The sequence below is a fragment of the Myxine glutinosa genome, chromosome 10, assembly GCF_964187855.1.
Source record: "Myxine glutinosa chromosome 10, kmMyxGlut1.1, whole genome shotgun sequence".
NCBI lineage: Eukaryota > Metazoa > Chordata > Myxini > Myxiniformes > Myxinidae > Myxine > Myxine glutinosa.
The window spans coordinates 128,066,603-128,085,916 of NC_136270.1; the positions used below are offsets into that span (position 1 = coordinate 128,066,603).

At 37.8% G+C, this 19,314-nt stretch overlaps 1 protein-coding gene across 1 annotated transcript in view; it reads left to right on the forward strand.

The window, feature by feature from the left end:
- CHPF2 (chondroitin polymerizing factor 2) overlaps positions 1 to 14,682 on the forward strand; it is a 40,764-nt gene extending 26,082 nt beyond the window's left edge. Inside the window, exon 8 of the mRNA XM_068126042.2 lies at positions 13,770 to 14,682. Coding sequence (XP_067982143.1) covers positions 13,770 to 14,165 — 396 coding nt within the window. The 3' untranslated portion in view covers positions 14,166 to 14,682. The remainder of the gene's footprint in view (positions 1 to 13,769) is intronic.
- The last annotated feature ends 4,632 nt before the right edge of the window (positions 14,683 to 19,314 follow it).

Here is a 19,314-nt window from a genome sequence, read left to right on the forward strand (position 1 = left end):
TACAATAGAACCCCTTTCATTGAGTTGGTGATGGATGGTGTGAGTTGAAACTGGTTACCTTGTGTCTGAAGGTCAGCTTGAATCTGTTTGGCAGTTGACCGAGGTGCTTTCTCCACCATTCGATCAATCCTTCGCTGCAATCTTCGGTCAAGTTTTCTCTTGCGGCCGCGTCCAGGGAGGTTGGCTACAGTGCCATGGGCCTTAAACATCCTGATAACATTGCGTATGGTGGACACAGAAACATCAAGGTCTCTGGAGATGGACTTGTAGCCTTGAGATTGTCCATGCTTGGCTACAATCTTGTGTCTGACCTCCTCAGACAATTCTCTGGTTTTCTTTCTTTTCTCCATGCTCATTGCAGTACACACAGTGACACAAAACAGCAGAATGACTCCTTTTCCCCATTCAAACTGGTTGAATGAGTGATTTTTATATTGTAGACACCTGGACACCAAAATATGTTTTTCATTTCAACAATTTTCTGGAAGAAATGGTGCATTATTTGAAAAAAGTGCAAGGGTGCCAATATTTTTAGCCACAACTGTATATACAACTAGAGCAATGCGACTGTGTCGCCAATATGCTTCCGCATAGTCCCACAATGGGTAGATGCCCTCGTGCACTGTCCTAAAAATTTACAAGTTTTATTTAAATCTCTTCAGCTGTTTTCAAGTATCACATTTTCACCAGCCATGAAACCAGGTTTCACATCGATCAGTGAAGCGGTTGCAGAGAAGGGATTTTTTAAAATATAGGCTTTCAAGCTAATATGGGTGCCACACCACATGACATATGACCTTTAAAAATGTACACTCTGCATATTTATGGGTAGGGGATCACATTTGTGAAGTTTCATGTTGATCCGATAAGGTTCGTTTTTCTATCCAAGATGGCTGCCAAACCATGTGACATACATCATTTTCAACCTATATGCAACAATGGTGCTCGATGATATTTGTAAATTTCGCATCGATAGGGTAAGCGGATTCAGAGATATGATTATTTACTTTTTCCTTCACTCAAATATGGCTGCCACACCATGTGACCAATGATGTTTTCATGATCATCTTTTAATTGCCATGCCTAGTCAATGACACATGTAAAGTTTTGAGTCAATCGATTTGGTGGTTTGGGAGAAGATCCTTTTTTAAGGTTTTTGGTTAAATCCAATATGGCTGCCAAACCATGTGACCTATGATGTCATAATATTTCGATACAAATGGGTCATAGATCCTAGAAGTGCAGGCAATTTCAGATTTTTAGGATAAGGAATTCGATTAAAACATTTTTGGCTGGTATACCACTTCACCCATTATGTCATCATTATCATGCTTTTGTTCCCCATTGGGAGTTCTTGACAATGTGCCAAGTTTGAAATTTTTCCATTCAGTGGTTTCCGAGAAATAATTTTTAAATTATTTGTGTTTAATTCAAGATGGCTGCCATACCACGTGACCTATAACGTCACAATTATCATAAAAACATTCTACATGGCTGTCACTCTTACCCTGAAAGTTTCATCTCAATCGGACATGTGGTTGCTGAGAAAAACGAGGTTGAGCCCGGACGGACAGACGGACAACCTGAAAACGTAATGCCTCTGGCCACCTTCGGGGGCGGAGGCATAACAAGTTGGTCAGATTAGGGATAGACAAATAAGTATCACTGGAATGGCGAAGGCTAAGAAGAGGTCAGCTCAATTGGGACAGACAATTATATGCCCAAGACCAAGGACACTACTTCAATGGCTTTAAGAAAATGGTGGGACTGAGTCTAATGTAGGTTCTGCAATGTTGAAGCAAAAAGCACAAGTCACCTCCAATCAGTATACAAAAACTCATATCAGAGCAGCTGTACACCCAAAGGCACAACAAGGTACAGTCATGTGAAAAAGTAAGTACACCCCATGTAAAGTTTTGACTTTTTCTACGTATATCAACATACAGCTATTTGATCTTCATTTCAACAATATTGATAGATGAAGGTGATATAATATAACAAATATCATGAAACATTTACATTTTGTAGTCAATTGTATAATTTAAAGAAACATAAATGCAAATTTCGCATGTGGAAAAAGTAAGTACACCCCTAATTTTATCACTACTTCAAATACCTAAAATTAGAATCAGGTGCACCAGCTCAGGTGCAAATGATTAGAACATCGTTAGAGAGGATTTTGGAGGAACTTGTCTTATTTAAACCTCAGACATTTAGTTTGGTTTGCTCTTTATTGTTGAAGTGTACGGCGTCACCATGCCGAGATCAAAAGAGCTCACTGAGGCCTTCAGAAAGAAGGTTATAGATGCCTACGAGTCTGAGAAGGGATTCAAAAAGATCTCCAAACAATTTGAAATCAATCATTCGACTGTCCGGAAGATCATCTACTAGTGGAGAAGATTCCAAACATCTGCAAACTTGTTCAGGCCAGGCCGCCCCAGCAAGTTCAACCCGAGAGCAGACCGCAAGATGCTGAAATAAGTCTCTAAGAACCCCAGAATGTCATCACGGGACCTACAGATAGCTCTTGCCACTGTTGATGTCAAAGTGCACGAGTCCACCATAAGAAAGAGGCTGCACAAATTTGATCTACCTGGGAGGTGTGCCAGGAGGAAACCTTTGCTGTCCAGAAAGAACATCAGGGCAAGACTAAAGTTTGCCAATGAAAACCTCGGCAAAGACCAGCACTTCTGGAACAATGTGGTCTGGACAGATGAGTCAAAGGTAGAGCTATTTGGCCACAGTACCAGAAGACATGTTTGGCGAAAACCAAAGACAGAATTTGACCACAAGAACCTGATACCAACTGTAAAGCATGGTGGTGGAAATATTATGGTTTGGGGCAGCTTTGCTGCATCAGGGCCTGGGCAGCTCACCATCATAGAATCCACTATGAATTCTTCATCGGACCAGAGGGTGCTTGACGATAATGTGAGGCCATCTGTCGGAAAGTTGAAGCTCAACCGAAGGTAGACCTTGCAACATGACAATGACCCGAAACATACCAGTAAATCCACCAAGGAATGGCTGAAAATAAAGAAATGGAGGGTTCTGGAATGGCCAAGTCAAAGCCCGGATCTAAATCCCATCGAGATGTTGTGGGGGGATTTGAAACGAGCTGTGCATGCAAGAAACCCCTCAAACATCGCACAGCTGAAAGAATTCTGCACGGAGGAGTGGGCAAAAATTTCTCCCAGTCGATGTCAGAGACTGGTAGACAGTTATAAAAAACGCCTACTTGAGGTTGTTTCTGCCAAAGGGGGCAATACCACATATTAGAGCGAAGGGTGTACTTACTTTTTCCTCATGCGAAATTTGCATTTATGTTTATTTAAATTATACAATGTACTACAAAATGTAAATGTTTCATGATATTTGTTATATTATATCACCTTTATCTACCAATATTGTTGAAATGAAGATCAAATGGCTGTATGTTGAAATATGTTGAAAAAGTCAAAACTTTACATGGGGTGTACTTACTTTTTCACGTGACTGTACATAGATAGAGTAATCCACTGGCACATGTACAAAAAATTTAATATCCCAGTCCCCCAAAACTCATGAAAACATTAACCAAAAGCAATCATTTGAAAACTAGGAAGTAATGCTCATGTTCGACCTGATGATCACATTGAGCATGAACATACAAAACATATTCTCTTCCTGTTTTGTTTCCATTTGTAATCCTCTTCCTTTTTTTGTTTCCATGTGTAATCCTCTTCCTTTTTTCTTTCCATGTGTAATCCTCTTCCTTTTTTTGTTTCCATGTGTAAACTTCTTCCTTTTTTTGTTTCCATGTGTAATCCTCTTCCTTTTTTCTTTCCATGTGTAATCCTCTTCTTTTTTTGTTTCCATGTGTAATCCTCTTCCTTTTTTTGTTTCCATGTGTAATCCTCTTCCTTTTTTTGTTTCCATGTGTAAACCTCTTCCTTTTTTTGTTTCCATGTGTAAACCTCTTCCATTTTTCTTTCCATGTGTAAACCTCTTCCTTTTTTCTTTCCATGTGTAAACCTCTTCCTTTTTTCTTTCCATGTGTAATCCTCTTCCTTTTTTGTTTCCATGTGTAAACCTCTTCCTTTTTTTGTTTCCATGTGTAATCCTCTTCCTTTTTTGTTTCCATGTGTAATCCTCTTCCTTTTTTTGTTTCCATGTGTAAACCTCTTCCTTTTTTTGTTTCCATGTGTAAACCTCTTCCATTTTTGTTTCCATGTGTAATCCTCTTCCTTTTTTTGTTTCCATGTGTAAACCTCTTCCTTTTTTTGTTTCCATGTGTAAACCTCTTCCATTTTTGTTTCCATGTGTAATCCTCTTCCTTTTTTCTTTCCATGTGTAAACCTCTTCCTTTTTTCTTTCCATGTGTAAACCTCTTCCTTTTTTCTTTCCATGTGTAATCCTCTTCTTTTTTTGTTTCCATGTGTAATCCTCTTCCTTTTTTTGTTTCCATGTGTAATCCTCTTCCTTTTTTCTTTCCATGTGTAATCCTCTTCCTTTTTTCTTTCCATGTGTAATCCTCTTCTTTTTTTGTTTCCATGTGTAATCCTCTTCCTTTTTTTGTTTCCATGTGTAAGCCTCTTCCTTTTTTTGTTTCCATGTGTAAACCTCTTCCTTTTTTGTTTCCAGGTGTAAACCTCTTCCTTTTTTCTTTCCATGTGTAATCCTCTTCTTTTTTTGTTTCCATTTGTAATCCTCTTCCTTTTTTGTTTCCATGTGTAATCCTCTTCCTTTTTTGTTTCCATTTGTAAACCTCTTCCTTTTTTTGTTTCCATGTGTAATCCTCTTCCTTTTTTCTTTCCATGTGTAATCCTCTTCCTTTTTTGTTTCCATGTGTAAATTTCTTCCTTTGTTTCCATTTGTAATCCTCTTCCTTTTTTCTTTCCATGTGTAATCCTCTTCTTTTTTTGTTTCCATGTGTAATCCTCTTCCTTTTTTCTTTCCATGTGTAAACCTCTTCCTTTTTTGTTTCCATGTGTAAATTTCTTCCTTTGTTTCCATTTGTAATCCTCTTCCTTTTTTCTTTCCATGTGTAATCCTCTTCTTTTTTTGTTTCCATGTGTAATCCTCTTCCTTTTTTGTTTCCATGTGTAATCCTCTTCCTTTTTTGTTTCCATGTGTAAATTTCTTCTTTTTTTGTTTCCATGTGTAAACCTCTTCCTTTTTTGTTTCCATGTGTAAATTTCTTCTTTTTTTGTTTCCATTTGTAATCCTCTTCCTTTTTTGTTTCCATGTGTAATCCTCTTCCTTTTTTCTTTCCATGTGTAATCCTCTTCTTTTTTTGTTTCCATGTGTAATCCTCTTCCTTTTTTGTTTCCATGTGTAATCCTCTTCCTTTTTTGTTTCCATGTGTAAATTTCTTCTTTTTTTGTTTCCATGTGTAATCCTCTTCCTTTTTTGTTTCCATGTGTAAATTTCTTCCTTTGTTTCCATTTGTAATCCTCTTCCTTTTTTCTTTCCATGTGTAATCCTCTTCTTTTTTTGTTTCCATGTGTAATCCTCTTCCTTTTTTGTTTCCAGGTGTAAACCTCTTCCTTTTTTCTTTCCATGTGTAATCCTCTTCCTTTTTTCTTTCCATGTGTAATCCTCTTCTTTTTTTGTTTCCATGTGTAATCCTCTTCCTTTTTTTGTTTCCATGTGTAATCCTCTTCCTTTTTTGTTTCCATATGTAATCCTCTTCCTTTTTTCTTTCCATGTGTAATCCTCTTCCTTTTTTCTTTCCATTTGTAATCCTCTTCTTTTTTTGTTTCCATTTGTAAACCTCTTCCTTTTTTTGTTTCCATTTGTAATCCTCTTCCTTTTTTGTTTCCATGTGTAAATTTCTTCCTTTGTTTCCATTTGTAATCCTCTTCCTTTTTTCTTTCCATGTGTAATCCTCTTCTTTTTTTGTTTCCATGTGTAATCCTCTTCCTTTTTTGTTTCCATGTGTAATCCTCTTCCTTTTTTGTTTCCATGTGTAAATTTCTTCTTTTTTTGTTTCCATGTGTAATCCTCTTCCTTTTTTGTTTCCATGTGTAAATTTCTTCCTTTGTTTCCATTTGTAATCCTCTTCCTTTTTTCTTTCCATGTGTAATCCTCTTCTTTTTTTGTTTCCATTTGTAATCCTCTTCTTTTTTTGTTTCCATGTGTAATCCTCTTCCTTTTTTGTTTCCATGTGTAAATTTCTTCCTTTGTTTCCATTTGTAATCCTCTTCCTTTTTTCTTTCCATGTGTAATCCTCTTCTTTTTTTGTTTCCATGTGTAATCCTCTTCCTTTTTTGTTTCCATGTGTAAATTTCTTCCTTTGTTTCCATTTGTAATCCTCTTCCTTTTTTCTTTCCATGTGTAATCCTCTTCTTTTTTTGTTTCCATTTGTAATCCTCTTCCTTTTTTTGTTTCCATTTGTAATCCTCTTCTTTTTTTGTTTCCATGTGTAAACCTCTTCCTTTTTTCTTTCCATGTGTAATCCTCTTCCTTTTTTCTTTCCATGTGTAATCCTCTTCTTTTTTTCTTTCCATGTGTAATCCTCTCCTTTTTTGTTTCCATGTGTAAACCTCTTCCTTTATTGTTTCCATGTGTAATCCTCTTCCTTTTTTTGTTTCCATGTGTAAATTTCTTCCTTTGTTTCCATTTGTAATCCTCTTCCTTTTTTCTTTCCATGTGTAATCCTCTTCCTTTTTTCTTTCCATGTGTAATCCTCTTCTTTTTTTGTTTCCATTTGTAATCCTCTTCCTTTTTTGTTTCCATTTGTAAATTTCTTCCTTTGTTTCCATTTGTAATCCTCTTCCTTTTTTCTTTCCATGTGTAATCCTCTTCTTTTTTTGTTTCCATTTGTAATCCTCTTCCTTTTTTTGTTTCCATGTGTAAACCTCTTCCTTTTTTCTTTCCATGTGTAATCCTCTTCCTTTTTTCTTTCCATGTGTAATCCTCTTCCTTTGTTTCCATGTGTAAATTTCTTCCTTTGTTTCCATTTGTAATCCTCTTCCTTTTTTCTTTCCATGTGTAATCCTCTTCCTTTTTTCTTTCCATGTGTAATCCTCTTCTTTTTTTGTTTCCATGTGTAATCCTCTTCCTTTTTTGTTTCCATGTGTAAATTTCTTCCTTTGTTTCCATTTGTAATCCTCTTCCTTTTTTCTTTCCATGTGTAATCCTCTTCTTTTTTTGTTTCCATTTGTAATCCTCTTCCTTTTTTTGTTTCCATGTGTAAACCTCTTCCTTTTTTCTTTCCATGTGTAATCCTCTTCCTTTTTTCTTTCCATGTGTAATCCTCTTCTTTTTTTGTTTCCATTTGTAATCCTCTTCCTTTTTTTGTTTCCATGTGTAATCCTCTTCCTTTTTTCTTTCCATGTGTAATCCTCTTCCTTTTTTGTTTCCATGTGTAAATTTCTTCCTTTGTTTCCATTTGTAATCCTCTTCCTTTTTTCTTTCCATGTGTAATCCTCTTCTTTTTTTGTTTCCATGTGTAATCCTCTTCCTTTTTCTTTCCATGTGTAATCCTCTTCTTTTTTTTGTTTCCATGTGTAATCCTCTTCCTTTTTTTGTTTCCATTTGTAAATTTCTTCCTTTGTTTCCATTTGTAATCCTCTTCCTTTTTTCTTTCCATGTGTAATCCTCTTCCTTTTTTCTTTCCATGTGTAATCCTCTTCTTTTTTTGTTTCCATTTGTAATCCTCTTCCTTTTTTGTTTCCATGTGTAAATTTCTTCCTTTGTTTCCATTTGTAATCCTCTTCCTTTTTTCTTTCCATGTGTAATCCTCTTCTTTTTTTGTTTCCATTTGTAATCCTCTTCCTTTTTTTGTTTCCATGTGTAAACCTCTTCCTTTTTTCTTTCCATGTGTAATCCTCTTCCTTTTTTCTTTCCATGTGTAATCCTCTTCCTTTGTTTCCATGTGTAAATTTCTTCCTTTGTTTCCATTTGTAATCCTCTTCCTTTTTTGTTTCCATTTGTAATCCTCTTCCTTTTTTGTTTCCATGTGTAAATTTCTTCCTTTGTTTCCATTTGTAATCCTCTTCCTTTTTTCTTTCCATGTGTAATCCTCTCCTTTTTTTGTTTCCATGTGTAATCCTCTTCCTTTTTTGTTTCCATTTGTAATCCTCTTCCTTTTTTGTTTCCATGTGTAAATTTCTTCCTTTGTTTCCATTTGTAATCCTCTTCCTTTTTTCTTTCCATGTGTAATCCTCTCCTTTTTTTGTTTCCATGTGTAATCCTCTTCCTTTTTTCTTTCCATGTGTAATCCTCTCCTTTTTTTGTTTCCATTTGTAATCCTCTTCCTTTTTTTGTTTCCATTTGTAATCCTCTTCCTTTTTTCTTTCCATGTGTAATCCTCTCCTTTTTTTGTTTCCATGTGTAATCCTCTTCCTTTTTTGTTTCCATGTGTAAATTTCTTCCTTTGTTTCCATTTGTAATCCTCTTCCTTTTTTCTTTCCATGTGTAATCCTCTCCTTTTTTTGTTTCCATTTGTAATCCTCTTCTTTTTTTTGTTTCCATTTGTAATCCTCTTCCTTTTTTCTTTCCATGTGTAATCCTCTCCTTTTTTTGTTTCCATGTGTAATCCTCTTCCTTTTTTGTTTCCATGTGTAAATTTCTTCCTTTGTTTCCATTTGTAATCCTCTTCCTTTTTTCTTTCCATGTGTAATCCTCTTCTTTTTTTGTTTCCATGTGTAATCCTCTTCTTTTTTTTGTTTCCATTTGTAATCCTCTTCCTTTTTTCTTTCCATGTGTAATCCTCTTCCTTTTTTCTTTCCATGTGTAATCCTCTTCTTTTTTTTGTTTCCATTTGTAATCCTCTTCCTTTTTTCTTTCCATGTGTAATCCTCTCCTTTTTTTGTTTCCATGTGTAATCCTCTTCCTTTTTTGTTTCCATGTGTAAATTTCTTCCTTTGTTTCCATTTGTAATCCTCTTCCTTTTTTCTTTCCATGTGTAATCCTCTTCTTTTTTTGTTTCCATGTGTAATCCTCTTCTTTTTTTTGTTTCCATTTGTAATCCTCTTCCATTTTTCTTTCTATGTGTAATCCTCTTCCTTTTTTCTTTCCATGTGTAATCCTCTTCCTTTTTTTGTTTCCATTTGTAAATTTCTTCCTTTGTTTCCATTTGTAATCCTCTTCCTTTTTTGTTTCCATGTGTAAATTTCTTCCTTTGTTTCCATTTGTAATCCTCTTCCTTTTTTCTTTCCATGTGTAATCCTCTTCTTTTTTTGTTTCCATTTGTAATCCTCTTCCTTTTTTTGTTTCCATGTGTAAACCTCTTCCTTTTTTCTTTCCATGTGTAATCCTCTCCTTTTTTTGTTTCCATTTGTAATCCTCTTCCTTTTTTTGTTTCCATGTGTAATCCTCTTCCTTTGTTTCCATGTGTAAATTTCTTCCTTTGTTTCCATTTGTAATCCTCTTCCTTTTTTGTTTCCATTTGTAATCCTCTTCCTTTTTTGTTTCCATGTGTAATCCTCTTCCTTTTTTTGTTTCCATGTGTAATCCTCTTCCTTTGTTTCCATGTGTAAATTTCTTCCTTTGTTTCCATTTGTAATCCTCTTCCTTTTTTGTTTCCATTTGTAATCCTCTTCCTTTTTTGTTTCCATGTGTAAATTTCTTCCTTTGTTTCCATTTGTAATCCTCTTCCTTTTTTCTTTCCATGTGTAATCCTCTCCTTTTTTTGTTTCCATTTGTAATCCTCTTCCTTTTTTTGTTTCCATGTGTAATCCTCTTCCTTTTTTGTTTCCATGTGTAAATTTCTTCCTTTGTTTCCATTTGTAATCCTCTTCCTTTTTTGTTTCCATTTGTAATCCTCTTCCTTTTTTGTTTCCATGTGTAAATTTCTTCCTTTGTTTCCATTTGTAATCCTCTTCCTTTTTTCTTTCCATGTGTAATCCTCTTCCTTTTTTCTTTCCATGTGTAATCCTCTTCTTTTTTTGTTTCCATGTGTAATCCTCTTCCTTTTTTCTTTCCATGTGTAATCCTCTCCTTTTTTTGTTTCCATGTGTAATCCTCTTCCTTTTTTCTTTCCATGTGTAATCCTCTTCCTTTTTTCTTTCCATGTGTAATCCTCTTCTTTTTTTTGTTTCCATTTGTAATCCTCTTCCTTTTTTCTTTCCATGTGTAATCCTCTCCTTTTTTTGTTTCCATGTGTAATCCTCTTCCTTTTTTGTTTCCATGTGTAAATTTCTTCCTTTGTTTCCATTTGTAATCCTCTTCCTTTTTTCTTTCCATGTGTAATCCTCTTCTTTTTTTGTTTCCATTTGTAATCCTCTTCTTTTTTTGTTTCCATGTGTAATCCTCTTCCTTTTTTGTTTCCATGTGTAAATTTCTTCCTTTGTTTCCATTTGTAATCCTCTTCCTTTTTTCTTTCCATGTGTAATCCTCTTCCTTTTTTGTTTCCATGTGTAAATTTCTTCCTTTGTTTCCATTTGTAATCCTCTTCTTTTTTTCTTTCCATGTGTAATCCTCTTCTTTTTTTGTTTCCATTTGTAATCCTCTTCTTTTTTTGTTTCCATGTGTAATCCTCTTCCTTTTTTGTTTCCATGTGTAAATTTCTTCCTTTGTTTCCATTTGTAATCCTCTTCCTTTTTTCTTTCCATGTGTAATCCTCTTCCTTTTTTGTTTCCATGTGTAAATTTCTTCCTTTGTTTCCAATTGTAATCCTCTTCCTTTTTTCTTTCCATGTGTAATCCTCTTCCTTTTTTGTTTCCATGTGTAAATTTCTTCCTTTGTTTCCATTTGTAATCCTCTTCCTTTTTTGTTTCCATGTGTAAATTTCTTCCTTTGTTTCCATTTGTAATCCTCTTCTTTTTTTGTTTCCATGTGTAATCCTCTTCCTTTTTTGTTTCCATGTGTAAATTTCTTCCTTTGTTTCCATTTGTAATCCTCTTCTTTTTTTCTTTCCATGTGTAATCCTCTTCTTTTTTTTGTTTCCATTTGTAATCCTCTTCCTTTTTTCTTTCCATGTGTAATCCTCTTCCTTTTTTCTTTCCATGTGTAGTCCTCTTCTTTTTTTGTTTCCATTTGTAATCCTCTTCCTTTTTTCTTTCCATGTGTAATCCTCTTCTTTTTTTTGTTTCCATGTGTAATCCTCTTCTTTTTTTTGTTTCCATTTGTAATCCTCTTCCATTTTTCTTTCTATGTGTAATCCTCTTCCTTTTTTCTTTCCATGTGTAATCCTCTTCTTTTTTTGTTTCCATGTGTAATCCTCTTCTTTTTTTTGTTTCCATTTGTAATCCTCTTCCATTTTTCTTTCTATGTGTAAGCCTCTTCCTTTTTTTGTTTCCATGTGTAATCCTCTTCTTTTTTTTGTTTCCATTTGTAATCCTCTTCCATTTTTCTTTCTATGTGTAAGCCTCTTCCTTTTTTTGTTTCCATGTGTAATCCTCTTCTTTTTTTGTTTCCATGTGTAATCCTCTTCTTTTTTTTGTTTCCATTTGTAATCCTCTTCCATTTTTCTTTCTATGTGTAAGCCTCTTCCTTTTTTTCTTTCCATGTGTAATCCTCTTCTTTTTTTGTTTCCATGTGTAATCCTCTTCTTTTTTTTGTTTCCATTTGTAATCCTCTTCCATTTTTCTTTCTATGTGTAATCCTCTTCCTTTTTTGTTTCCATGTGTAAATTTCTTCCTTTGTTTCCATGTGTAATCCTCCTCCTTTCTTTGTTTCCATGTGTAATCCACTTCCTTTCTTTGTGTCTGTGAACCTTTTTTGTAATATACGTGCATTTTGTGGTGTATGATATATTGTCATGTCTGAGGCTCTGTTGACACGGTATGCCGAAGCGCCAAACAGCCTTTTACTTCGTCCAATTATTACTAATCCTTTCCCGTTAATCAATGTCGTCCAAATGAGACCAAAATTGATGGCACACACATTGGAGACCGATAACTTGAGCATGTTGTCTTACTTTTCAAAGGGTTTAGTTTCAGAAAAGAAAGCAAACACCTATTTTGGGGGGTCTGGGCCCACAGCAAATACCTGGGTCCATTTTGACCCCCGTAGACCATCTTCGACCCTGATTTTCTTAGTGCCGTCAACAAATTTTGGTACATCACGGGGGATGAAGGTTGTGGTCAAGTTTCATCGAAATATTGTGTGTAGTTTCAGAGAATTCCTCTTTCATTCCTCTTTTCTCCCGCCTGTGGAACAAACTCCCACACTCCCTTCAATCCCTCTCCTCCCTCCAGGTCTTTAAAACAGCTGTTCACCACCATCTCTTATCTTCCCCCATCCATAACCTTGATCTTTTCTACCCCCACTAATTCACCCCAGATCCACCTTGTTTGAAATTCCAACTTATTTCCTGGAAATCCTGGCAGTGTCCATATGTTTATACCTCTCCCACCCCCCCCCCCTTCACATGCCTCCCCCCCTTCACATGCCTCCCCCCCTTCACATGCCTCCCCCCCAAAGCCCTCTCCCTCCCACAGATCTCTCGATGTCTCCATGTCTCTCGGTCCCTGCTCTCAAATGTTGTGTTTGTGTCCTTCCCCCTCTCTCCCCATCTTGTCTACCGCTCCCGATGTTATTTGTTTTATGTGTCTGTTTGTCTTTCTGTGTGATTAATGTTCGCTCTTTCACGAGCCTCGATCTTGTATACAAAAAACAAAAAAAAAAAAAAAAAAAAACATAAAAAAAAAAACAAAGAAGAAAGCAAATACCTATTTTGGTTTGACCCCCAAAAATTGTTTTTTGCTCTCTTCTCTGAAACTAAAAAAAAAAAGGCGTGCTGACGAAGAGGGGAGTGTCGTTGAAGCTGAAGGGAAAGGTGTATGCTGCACGTGTGAGAAGTGTTATGATTTATGGGAGTGAGACATGGGTAATGAATGTAGAGCAGCAACGAAGGCTGGAAAGGGTGGAAATGCGAATGGTTCGACGGATGTGCGGAGTATCGTTGAGAGAGAGGAAGACAAATGATGAATTGCGAAAGATGATGGGAATAGAGCCTGTGATTGATGCTGTGAAGAGGAACAGGTTGAGATGGTTTGGTCATGTGTTGAGGAAGGATGAAAGTGACTGGTTGAGAAGAGTGATGGAAATGAATGTAGAAGGAAGTAGAGGACGGGGAAGACCGAGAAAGACTTGGCTGAAGATGGTCGAAGAAGAAATGCGGGCAAGGGGGTTAACAAGGAGAGATGCAGAAAATAGGGCAAAATGGAGAAGATTGTCATGGGGACCGCAAGGCTAACCCCCGCTCTAGCAGGGAAAATGGCCTTAAAATGCATGTCGTTTTGTTGTTGTCTCTGAAACCAAATACACAATTTTGATGAAACTCGATCACAACCTTCATCACCCGAGATGTAAAATCTCAGGGTCTCAGGGGGTCTACGTTGTTTGGGGGGGGGGGGGCGGGTTGGGGAGGGGGAATTGTTGTATGATTATGTATGATTATGATTTGTGTATGATTTATGTATGATTATGAAACAATTGTATGATTATGCAAGTATGATTGTACATGCCGCCCTGGCTCCTAACAACCATTGAAATTGGTTTAAAATACCGTGATACTGTTTTAAATACCTTTAGTCGGTGTAGTATACTGCCTTATTCCACCAGGTGAGCGCCCAAGGGTATTTCCCCTATTTTTATATGAAAAAATAATGTATTTTTTATATTATTTACATATAAGTGATAACTTTTTTTGTCTGGGTTTATTGAGGGACATGGGGTGTATAGGTAGGGGAGGGAGTTTGTATGCAAAGCACATGGGACAGAAAGAGGGAGAAAGTATGGCAATAGAAAGGACCAAGAACAATGTAGTCCTTTAACTCCATAAATGTAGTTAGATTTCTTACTAACTACACCTTGTTGTCTAATTTACTTTCTAGGAATTCGACCCTGAGCTGCTTCATCCAGACCGGCAGGCTCATGTGGCTACAGACTTGTCTCGTGAGGCCGGACACTTCGATCGCGCTGCTTTTGACGAGGCGTGCTTCTACAACTCGGATTACATGGCGGCACGGACGCGCATGGCGCAGGTCCTGGCAAACTCGCAGAGCGACGTCGGCGACGAAGACATCTTTGACCTTTTTGTGCATCATTCCTCGCTGCACTTGCTTCGTGCCGCAGAGCCGGCGCTGCGACACCGTCATCGTCACCGCGCGTGCAATCCGCGCCTCAGCGAAGACGTCTACCACCGCTGTCTGCAGAACAATTTACAGAGCCTCGCCTCGCACTCTCAGCTCGCTGCGCTGCTGTTACAAAACGAGCAGAACAGCACTTGAGCGGCAGCCTGCTACCTTTTCTGACTGCCTCGGGTGTTGCTGCTAACTTTTGGATCCTTTTGTTGTGTGAAAATTTCAATTCCTTCAAATAACCAGAAGGCTTGGCGTCCTGGCCTTTCTACACGATGCCGAGTTGAGCAAACATCGCTGGCGTGTTTGTAATAAGCAATGACGGTAGAGCATTTTTGCACATTATGATAGGAGTTTTATTAATTTTGGCCTAAAGGGGAAGAAAAATAAAAGTGAATGCAATGAAAAATGGGAAAGTGTTTTCGTGAAGGGAAATTCCATTTAATTTGTCTGTTTGGATCCTTCATTCCACCTTCTTTGTTATCATCACTGTAACACAATTCCCTGTTTTTATCTAGTATTTTTATTTGTAGGACCTTTTGAGTTTGTTTTTTATTTTTATTTTTTTCTTCCTCGATAAAGTCAGAATAACATTTGAAACTGATTGATGGTAAAGTAAATGAATACTGTTTACACTTCGTTGATTAAAAAGAACTTTTTACAAATACCCAGGAAGTACATTCAACCATTTTGCTCTGCAGTTCATCGGTGGCTAGTCACACCATTGGCACAACATTGTTGCAGCAGGAATTATAAAAATAATTTCTTGAGTTCAAACCCAAGAATATGAAAAACTTTCAATTTCAAATCAGGTTTAACAGCAGCAAAACATGCGTTTTGTTCTGTTTTAAATGATCCACATCTTTGGTCGGGTGGGGTACCTGTGAGGATTTGGTCACACAAGAAACAGTAGAGTAAGACGGCGCTATTCGCGGTCCTGCTCTTCGCGGGTGAAAAAATGCGACCTGTTTCTTTATTCACAGAAAAGTGTCCCGCAAATTCGCGGTTTTTTCCCTATTTGCAGCCGTGTTCCGTGAAATCGTGTTTTTTTTTCTTTTCCTATTTGTGGTCTGCAAAAAATCATGGTTTGTTTTTTTCCTATTTGCGGCCATGTTCTGCGAAATCATGGTTTGTTTTTTTCCTATTTGCGGCCATGTTCTGCAAAGCATGGTTTGTTTTTTTCCAATTTGCGGCCGTGTTCCACGAAATCGTGTTTTTGTTTTTTTTCCTATTCGCTGCCGTGTTCCGCGAAATCGTGTTTTTTTCCAATTTGCGGCCGTGTTCCACAAAATCGTGTTTTTTTCATATTTGCGGCTGGGTTACACGAAATCCTGTTTTTTTTTGTTTTTTTCCTATTTGTGGTCTGCGAAAAATCATGGTTTGTTTTTTTCCTATTTGCAGCCGTGTTCCACGAAATCGTGTTTTGTTTTTTCCTATTTGTTTCCGTGTTCCGCTAAATCATGGTTTTGTTTCCTATTTGCGGCCGTGTTCCACGAAATCGTGTTTTGTTTTTTCCTATTCGTTGCCGTGTTCCGCGAAATCATGTTTTTTTTCATATTTGCGGCTGGGTTGCACAAAATCGTGTTTTGTTTTGTTGTTTTTTTCCTATTTGTGGTCTGCGAAAAATCATGGTTTGTTTTTTTCCTATTTGCGGCCATGTTCTGCGAAATCATGGTTTGTTTTTTTCCTATTTGTGGCTGGGTTCCATGAAATTGTGTTTTGTTTTTTTCCTATTTGTGGCCATGTTCTGCGAATCATGGTTTGTTTTTTTCCAATTTGCGGCCGTGTTCCACGAATTTTTTTATTTTTTTCCTATTTGTGGCCATGTTCTGCGAAGCATGGTTTGTTTTTTTCCAATTTGCGGCCGTGTTCCACGAAATCGTTTTTTTTTTTTTTTTCCTATTCACTGCCGTGTTCCGCGAAATCGTGTTTTTTTTTCTTTTCCTATTTGTGGTCTGCAAAAAATCATGGTTTGTTTTTTTCCTATTTGCGGCCATGTTCTGCGAAATCATGGTTTGTTTTTTTTCCTATTTGTGGCTGGGTTCCATGAAATTGTGTTTTTTTTTTTTTTTCCTATTTGTGGCCATGTTCTGCGAATCATGATTTTTTTTTTTTCAATTTGCGGCCGTGTTCCACGAATTTTTTTTTTTTTCTATTTGTGGCCATGTTCTGCGAAGCATGGTTTGTTTTTTTCCAATTTGCGGCCGTGTTCCGCGAAATCATGTTTTTTTCATATTTGCGGCCGTGTTCCACGAAATCGTGTTTTTTTCATATTTGCGGCTGGGTTGCACGAAATCCTGTTTTTTTTGTTGTTTTTTTTTCCTATTTGTGGTCTGCGAAAAAGCATGGTTTGTTTTTTTCCTATTTGCGGCCGTGTTCCGCTAAATCATGGTTTTGTTTCCTATTTGCTGCCGTGTTCCACGAAATCGTGTTTTGTTTTTTCCTATTTGTTTCCGTGTTCCGCTAAATCATGGTTTTGTTTCCTATTTGCTGCCGTGTTCCACGAAATCGTGTTTTGTTTTTTCCTATTCGTTGCTGTGTTCCGCGAAATCATGTTTTTTTTCATATTTGCGGCTGGGTTGCACAAAATCGTGTTTTGTTTTGTTGTTTTTTTCCTATTTGTGGTCTGCGAAAAATCATGGTTTGTTTTTTTCCTATTTGCGGCCATGTTCCACGAAATCGTGTTTTGTTTTTTCCTATTCGTTGCCGTGTTCCGCGAAATCATGGTTTTTTTCATATTTGCGGCTGGGTTGCACAAAATCGTGTTTTTGTTTTTCCTGTTTGCGGCCATGGTCCGCGAATTCGTGGTTATTCAGGGGCGAGCAAAAAAAAAAAAAATTCACGAGCCGCTAGCTTGACACGTTTATAAAACCCATCTTTCACCAGCCATGCACAAAGCAATTGGACATATGCAAAAAAAACATCTACAAGCCGTGAGCATGACCTGCTTCTACATTCGCTACCGTGTGCTTCGCATTCTCATCAACCTTCACGGATTATCGTCGACATTTGTGGGTTTTGTCTCGCCATTTCCAGGACTTTCATCGACCTTTGCAGATTATCGTTGACATTCTCGGGATTTGCCACACCATTCGCGGTTTGGTCCTCTCTATTCGCGGATTTTTGCAACTCGGGAACTTATCTTCCCCCCCCCCCCCCCCCCCCCCGTTTTCCATTGAAACAATGCCCCCCTATTCTCGGTTTCGTAATTCGCGGCATTTTCCAGGAACATATCCCCCCGCGAATAGCGGGGTCCCACAGTACAAACTTCTTTGGTTACTTAAACAAATCCAAGTGGGCTTTTTGTTCTTGTTGGTTTTTTTGTATTCCAGTCAAGGCTCGTGGAAGAGCTACAACAAATAAAGGATGAGGATGCAGCAGAACAAAAGGAACAGCAGAAAGGGAGGGGTGGGGGGGGGGGAGTACATCAACAGCAGGGTCGATGGACAAAATACATGGAGACGGATAAACGAGGGATGTGGGTACGGATAAGGGGAAGGAGAGGATGCAGGGGATAGACAACATGTTTTGTCTCTTTCAAAACCCATTTTGATTTGACTTGACAGGCTTGTTTCTCTCCACAGCAGGATGAAGGCCTCTTTTATAATCTTCACAATTCATGGATATTGAACTCCCATGGATTTTCAATTCTGTGTCTCAATCTCAACGTTCTTATTCCTTTGTTCCTTCCACCTCATTGTCTCGGTTTCCAGTCCGTTACTTCTTGTCATACATTCTTGCGATGTGTCTGGCACAGTCCATTTATGGGTTTTTTTTGGTGACCATTGTTTCATTGAATGGAATTTCATGTCTGATCCACTGACATCTCTTCTTGTCTCTTTTTATTACTCTAATACAGCAGCTCTTTGTGTGTTGATATTTTTTTCGTCCATCTTTGTAAGGTCATGTTTCACTGCAATACATCATTGCTGACATAATGCACGATTGTAAACTTTATTTTTGCTTTAATTCTCTCGTCAATGTGCGTTCCCTTTCATTGACTCACTTCCGCTGATCAGGGCACTTTTAACCTGCCATTGCTAGGTCCAAATCAAATCGTGTTTTAAACACAATTTACAGCATTACAACGAAAAACAGTGAAACTGAGGGCAGTTCCATGGATGGGAGGTGTAGTGTTCCTAGCATTTCCTGTTAATACAAAGGGTGCATAAGGAAAGTGTGACGGCCCGATGACTGGTGGCCTGCACACAACTCAAGGGTGTATGGAAGTGGGAAGAAAACTCCTTCTTGGAAGCAGCAACAATTTTCACCACTGTAGCGGCTGGGTGCCCGTGGTGTTTGCCTTCTGGAACGTTACTCCTGACTCAGAGTCGCAAATCACCTCGTCGTGTGAAGCTCATATTGAGCAACCGGTTGTGCAACAATGGTCACAGTCACAGTGTTGTACCTGACCAGAAATCACAGTGTTGTACCTGACCAGAAGTGAGTGTTGTACCTGACCAGAAGTCACAGTGTTGAACCTGACCAGAGAGATGAATAGCTGACCGGAAGGGCATGAAGATTGGTGGTGGATGGAAATTGTCCCACAATGTGTTTCTCACAAGTGGAGGACCACAGAGGGTGCGTGCTGGGACCCGTCTTGGTTATCTTCTTCATCAAGGATCTTCCAGTTGTGGTACTGAAGCTCTTTGCTGATGACACCAAGATGTACAGAGTTGTGGGTTGTCATGAGGATGTTGAAGCACTACATAGGGATGTTGAGACAGTCATTGACTGATGGAGAATGTGGCAACTACCATTCAATGCAAGCAAATTTAAAGTCGTGTATTATGGAAGGAATAACCAGAGGTAGGCCTATGTGTACTCAATGTAAGTTGGCCCCGGACAGGTGGCAGTTGAAGCCGAGAAGTTATGTTGCAGTGTAATAGTAACAATTACAACTAAACTACATAAGAGGAGTATTACAGGTAGTAGAGCATTATGCAATACTAAAATATGTTCAACAGCATCAAAGCAGTCTGAGTCAATCATCCGATGTCTTCTTTAGGGCATCAGGGTATCACTGTTAGTGTTCTTGTACGACCGAAAGCACAAACTGCAGCTCTTCTTCATCTTTCGCCAGCAGTCCAGAGTCCCAGCCAGTCACGCATCCACGTCTTCCCTTCTAGATGGGTCAATTTATGAAAAAAAACCACCCTAACCCCCAAAAAATTGCTACAAAAGGTTTTTCAACGGTTTTTGGTACTATTGGACATCAGGAATAACATATTAAAAATCTAATAAAATCGGACCACCGCAAAGCTGTTATTTTCAGGATGGCGTCCAAGATGGCCACCAA